Raw genomic sequence first — 7,033 nt, forward strand, 5'->3', positions numbered from 1 at the left:
TGTCACTGTAGTTTCTTTTAATCAAGGTAATTAAACTTTGCAATATCTCTTTCAAAATGGTATGATACAGAACTGTCATGTAAATCTTAAATAGATAAGTAACTATAAAATATTAAAAGATTTTAGCGCTTGTTTGGAGCACATTTTGCCCACTCAAAAATATCCATAGTTTCATAATGTATATAAATAAATGATACCTGTGTATGTGGACATGGACATGATATATACTTTACACACACTCACACACACGCACACACACACAATGTTACCATGGAATGGATAAACTTACTGTAACTTAAAAGTGTATCTTGGCTGCCTAATCAGTAACAAGTAAAAGAAAAATGTAGCACTGCCAATAAAGATTTATTCATTGTTCCTTGTAGAAGTAAAGGTTCTTTGAAAGTTGAGGAACAGATATGAGTACAGAATTAGGAAATGTTAGATAGAATTGTGAGGGTTTTGGTGAGCAGGGGAAAGAGGGAAAGAATGTCAGAGAAGACTGATTACTAATCAGAATCATTTTAGTAAAGTTATATCTCCGGGTACTTTTCAGTATCAAAGATCTGTATTACTGAGATCACCCACATTTTAATTGTACCACTGTCTCTGGATACTAAAGATATTAGTAATGTGTTATCACTTAAAGTCTAGGAAAAACCTTTATTAGTGATCATATACATACTTTTTTTTTTCAGGTTCTAGGAACACTTTTTATTTATGTCTTATTTATGGTTGAGGAGTTCAGAAAAGAGCCAGTAGAAAACATGGATGATGTCATCTACTATGTGAACGGCACTTACCGCCTGCTGGAGTTTCTCGTGGCCCTCTGTGTGGTGGCCTATGGCGTCTCCGAGACCATCTTTGGAGAATGGACAGTAATGGGCTCAATGATCATCTTCATCCATTCCTACTATAATGTGTGGCTTCGGGCCCAACTGGGGTGGAAGAGCTTCCTTCTCCGAAGGGACGCTGTGAATAAGATTAAATCATTACCCATTGCTACAAAAGAGCAGCTTGAGAAACACAATGATATTTGTGCCATCTGTTATCAGGTAACTCATACAGTAAGAAGCCATTTGGGTGGTTCATACCATGTATCCCTTGGGACTTTAACCACATTATCCAAATTCAAGTTAAATTTCCAGGCAGAAATTATCCCCTGGGTAAAAAAAAAGTGGGCCTCAGATATTATTAAAGACCTGATGAAATATTTCCATTTTATTTCTAAAGTAAGTTTTAAATTTAGTTCCTCAAGTTCTAATTTACTGTTATTTTCAACATTATTGCTCACCCATAAATAAAGGAAAAACAGGTCAGGTGTATTTTATATTTACTCCTGAATACACACACACACACACACACACACACACACACACACATATGTGTACTATCAAATACATCCTGTCAATCAGGAGTCAGCAACTTCTGAAAAGTGGTGTGCCAAGATTCTGACTCTTTCCCCCTGGTATTTCCAGGGTAGGGAGTAAACGTTCATTCACTTGACGTAGGTGGAGAGAGTATGCGCTTCCCTGTGGGCTGAGGTATATCTGAGGTGGATGCAGTCTCTGTGTGGAAGTGGGGGGCAGGAGATATGGCAGAGGCACCCAGTTGGTGTACATTATGGTTGGCCTCCCTGGCATCTTTGGCACATGAGCCCTCAGTAGCTGATGACTGCCTTCTAGGAAGGATTGAAAGATAGTATTTAAATCAGCTTGGAAATATAACAGTAACAAACATCAGGCCTAGAGTTTAGTCACCAGTCACCTGTGCAGGAGGGTGATTCAGTAGCAGCTTTTACAGCTAAACTGTACTGTTGGAAGTATGGGCAGAAATTCTGGGCCACAACACAAACTGTTCCTTTCAAATCACTCTTAAAAAGTGGGGGCTGACGGAAAAAAACTATAGATAGTGTCAATGAGTATACAGGGGAGGTACTTGCTCCAAGGCTGCTTTACAGTGTAGATGGGATGTGTATGTGTTTGTGCGTGAAGGCCATCTAGAATAAGAATTTTTCCTAAGAGTAAAATTAAGCTGCCACTTTTTGATTGTTATTAGAGCATACTTTCGGGTACTAGCAAAATAATATTTTCCAGGTTGTCTTTGCATTTGGGGGGATTGAGGAGCAATGTAGATTCCCCCAAAGTTAAGTGGTCATTGTCTTCTTTCGGGTCCTTTGTGCTCGGCAGCCTTGTTGTATGCAGGACAAAGCATAGCCAAGACAGATTTGGGGCACATCAACTTCAGCAGCCTATGTCTAAATATACCATCTCTGGGGTTTGAGAGTCCTCTTTTTGTATTTCCTGTTGTCACATCACTTTTTTTGAGGTGCTTGAACTACCTGCTGATATCACACTGAAAATAAAACTCAAATTGCTTACCTTCCTAGCTGGCTGCTCTTCCTTGGATGGCTTTCTGCTTGAAAGTTGACTCCCAGGTGTTACCAGTTCTTGGCAAGGAATTTCTATTATAGCCACAACTCCTTGTTTGGGGACTTTAAACAAGATTAATGGTTGATCAACTAAATGTATGTTGTTACAATTTAAACTTCATATCCCTAGCCTTCCCTCCCCAAATATATCTTATGCAAGGACTACTAGTGCAAAGTATACCATTTCTTATTCCAGTGGTTATTAAACTTAAGTGTGCATTAAAGTCACATGGGTGGCTTGCTTTACCTATGGATTTGTGAATGCCATCTTCAGATACCCAGTAGGTCTGGGGTGGCCCCAGAATATGCATGGTTAGCCAGCACTCCAGGTGATTCTGATGCACGTTGAAAAAACACTGGCTTATATCGTGAAAACTGGGATGTACGTTGTCCCTAATGAAGTTTCCACTTCCTTGCCAATACCCTGGTGTTATGTGGCTGATTTTGTCTCCTTGCCAATAGTCTCATCATGGAATAATGTGTTGAGCTGTGTTGAAGGAGAAAAGTGGAAAAAGTCCAACCTTCATCAGATTTCCTGAGGTTCTAATTACACTCGTGGAGACCCAGTGATCATACTGCTACAGTTTTATAACCTTTGTTTCATACTAAGTCCAAACCCCGTTACGAAGGTCGTTTCTTCCTCATTTTTGGTTTTTACTTCTTTTTAAAAACTGCTTAGCCAGTGGTTCATGTATTATTTGTATAAAGGGGCCTCTGATGGCAAGAGGATTATTACGAAAATATAAAATGAGTTTTATTGGAAGATCTGTGTTGCAAATGTTCTATGGGGACTTTGTGAGAAAGAAATGTTGGAACTAGAACTCGAGCATAGCAGCAGAGATGTTAGATAATAGACATTTACGAGTTATCTCTCCCCCTGTGTAGGACATGCAGTCCGCTGTGATCACACCTTGCAGTCATTTCTTCCACGCAGGCTGTCTCAAGAAGTGGCTCTATGTCCAGGAGACCTGCCCTCTGTGCCACTGCCACCTCAAGAACTCCTCGCAGCCGCCAGGGTCAGGAGCTGACCCGGTCCCACAGCCTCCCGCTGGAGCTGAGCAAAATGTGCTTCAGGAAGGTACTGAACCCCCAGGCCAGGAGCGTCCTCCGGGGACCGGGGTGCAAGAAGGTTCTAGGGACAATGACGAGGGCATTGCCAGAAGATCAGATAGCCAGGAGGGGACTTGTGATCCCAAGGAAGATCCTCTTAGTGCAAAAGATGCAGCACATCCTGTTGAGGTCAGCCCAGAAGAAAAGCAGCAGGAGTAACGCTTTGCTCCTCTGGAGGAGACGTGAACTCACGATGGAATTCGTGCCCAGATGTGAGGAGTGAATGTGTGAGGTGATGAGGCAGGAAACTTGACATTCCAAGGATCTAATCCAGGAAGTACTCTCAGTGGTGGAGACCACCTGCTTTCATCCCCTTGACTTTGTGGGAGAAATTTTACGAAGTACGCTAATAAAAATGTATTTATGTATTCCTATGCTGATGTTTGGTAGAGGTTTGCCAAGAAAATTCAACCTCAGCAACTTCAGAGACGGCCCCTGATTTGTAAGGGATAAATAAAATCAGATTTGAGTGTCTGAAAGGGGCTAAAGGAAGGAGGATAAACAGCGTGAGGACACCGTGGGAGGAAGCAGGCAGAAGTGGAACTGATATTTCACTTTCTATGGGACAGGACCCTTCTTGTTACAGAGTATGAGTGGTGACCAGCCCTTTTCTCTACCCCCTTTTCCCTCAGTTAATTGGAACTCAGTCAGGTGATTATTTGTACAGCACTGAAGTGAAATCAAAGACGTAAAAGCATTGATTGTATTCAAAGATCGAAGCACGCTCATACTTCGTATGTGCTTTGGGGGAGGGGGTGGGTGGGCACTTGGGCCTTGCGGGTGCATTCATGTAATCTGAGACTCTTGAACTTTGTGATGGAGTCTTCAATATTTTGATGTATATGAAACTTTTGTTAATACGTCGTATACTGTGTTGGCTGTGTGAAGTAAACTAAAACTCTAATGAACACTTTGGAGTCCACGTTAGTGTAGGAGACCAAAGTGGGAAGGGCTTTAGGGCACTGATAAAGGCCCTAAGTGTACTTTTCAATCCTGTGTAATGTTTAATTCTTGGAACTGAATCAAAACAGTGTTAAATTATGGCAATATTTGCACTTTGGGAATGAGTACATAACGGTATGATCACACTCTGCAAATGCCACTTTTAAAGCTGTTGATAGACTTTGCACCTTTTCTTTGACAAGGATTTGTCATATTTAAATTTTTACATTCATCATGGCTAGGTAGAACTGGGGCGGGGGGGATGTAATTTTTTATGGGAATTTTGATATGAAAAGAAACTAGTCATTTATTTATACAATAGGCTTGGCTCAAAAAGTGTTTTTCAGACTCGGTATTCCTAATGTGGGATGTGACTTTATTTTATTTTTAGTAGCAAATTTGGATGTAGACTGACAGACATAGCTGAATGTCTTAATAAATTTAAATTTGAAGATAACTGTTTTATTTCTGTGATGATGATTATTGTAAGGTGTCTTGCTGAAATTCTGTTCTCAGGAGGTTTTGCTTATCCAGCTGGGTTTCTGATATCTTGATCCCTGTCAAAAAATCCCCTGCAGGGGCTTCCCTGGTGGCGCAGTGGTTGAGAGTCCGCCTGCCGATGCAGGGGACACGGGTTCGTGCCTCGGTCCGGGAAGATCCCACATGCCGCAGAGCGGCTGGGCCCGTGAGCCATGGCCGCTGAGCCTGCACGTCCAGAGCCTGTGCTCCGCAACGGGGGAGGCCACAACAGTGAGAGGCCCGCGTACCGCAAAAAAAAAAAAAAAAAAAAAAAAAATGCCCTGCAGATGGCAAAACATTTTGATTGAAAAGGATCAGTTCTTTGAAATCTTCTACACCAGTGGTAGCAAACCTAGCTCTGCATCAGAAGTATCTAGGGAACTTTTAAAAAAAATTACACATTTCTGAACTCCAGACCTACTGAGTTAGCCTTTGGGGTGCCTGAGAATGTGCATTTCATAGCTTCCTGGGTGATTCTATCCAACTAGCCTGACACCAGCATGATTTTACATTTAGAAAGGAAGTGGCTAGACCAGAATGAATTTCTCCCCAGGTATAGCCGGAAGTTTCTCACCGTCCTTTTGGTGATCCTGGTCAGGCAGAAAACAGCAGATGGCACCCTCTGGTGGTAGTCAGGCTGTTGTCCAAAAACCTAGCAGCAATCTTGGATTTAAAACTGAATTTCAGCCCTTGTGTAAAAGGTACATATTCAAATATTAAACGTTTGGTGCCATGTTTAAAGGAATAAAATTGCATATGAAGTTGAAATTATTTATGGCACAGTGAACTCGGCCATCCTTAACACCAAAGGACTGACTCTCTCATATAGACTTCAGGAAAAGTTCTCAGATGTTTTCATAAAACTATTTCTTTGTCATAGTTTCATATTACAAAACACTTTTTTTTTCAATAAATTTTTTTTATTTTATTTATTTTTATTTTTGGCTGCGTTGGGTCTTGGTTGCTGTGCACGGGCTTTCTCTAGTTGCAGTGAGCGGGGGCTACTCTTGGTTGCAGTGCACGGGCTTATTGTGGTGGCTTGTTGCGGAGCACGGACTCTAGGCACGTGGGCTTCGGTAGTTGTGGCACACGAGCTCAGTAGTTGTGGCTCATGGGCTCTAGAGTGAAGGCTCAGTAGTTGTGGTGCACAGGCTTAGTTGCTCTGCGGCATGTGGGATCTTCCCGGACCAGGGATGGAACCCGTGTCCCCTGCACTGGCAGGCAGATTCTTAACCACTGTGCCACCAAGGAAGCCCCTACAAACCACTTTTTAACCTCCTAATAGCACAGAGACCCCAGCTATACTTAACCAAGTCACATGAGCCTCTCAGCCTGTCATTAGCTTCTGAAATTCAAATACATTTCAAACAATTTTGTAGTTTATCAGTTAAGGCATACCTGTTTCTCCCACCTTTGAAGATAGAGAATACTCTTAAAAACAGGGTTGTATTTGTAGGTAGTACTTACTTAAAAAATAATCAAAAATACTAGGAGCAGTTTACAGAATGAGTGATTGTGGCCACTCAGAAAAATACTTTCTTTCCTTCCTCCAGTGGACTGGACATTCGGTTGCAGTATGGTTGAGAGTAAAAGGTAGGACATGGCCAGTAAGACAGTAAACCCTGCTATTAACCACACTCCTGGTGTCCTGTTCATCTTACTTAATCTCGCTGACACTGATCTTGGTGTTCTTTTCCTAACCTATTTTTTAATGAATGTTGGCTGTTTGACCCTTAATTTTTATTTCTATTCTTAATAGATATAAGCAATTCCTTGCTTTTCTATTGTTTTATATGTTCTAAAGTAAGAGAGAATGGCCTCTGACTAGCTGGAAATAATGATCTCCATGAATGTAGACGAATTCTGAGTCAGTTCTAGATGGAATATTCTATTATTTTCCAAATGACAACTTGCCAAACTGAACTCATCTCTCTGATGGGCATCAAGCCTGCTAATTTCCTTTGACGATCCTTTATCAGTCCCCTTGTATTTAGGGAAATGGGCAGCAAAAGGGGTGAGAGGAGCTTTGAGTAA

General features: G+C 41.5%; 1 protein-coding gene across 1 annotated transcript in view; it reads left to right on the top strand.

Moving 5' to 3' along the window:
- RNF145 (ring finger protein 145) overlaps positions 1-4,927 on the top strand; it is a 64,119-nt gene extending 59,192 nt beyond the window's left edge. The window contains exons 10-11 of the mRNA XM_060094982.1: positions 696-1,052; positions 3,314-4,927. Coding sequence (XP_059950965.1) covers positions 696-1,052; positions 3,314-3,697 — 741 coding nt within the window. The 3' untranslated portion in view covers positions 3,698-4,927. The remainder of the gene's footprint in view (positions 1-695; positions 1,053-3,313) is intronic.
- Positions 4,928-7,033: the final 2,106 nt, after the last annotated feature.

Source organism: Mesoplodon densirostris, chromosome 3, assembly GCF_025265405.1.
Source record: "Mesoplodon densirostris isolate mMesDen1 chromosome 3, mMesDen1 primary haplotype, whole genome shotgun sequence".
Taxonomy (NCBI): Eukaryota; Metazoa; Chordata; class Mammalia; order Artiodactyla; family Ziphiidae; genus Mesoplodon; species Mesoplodon densirostris.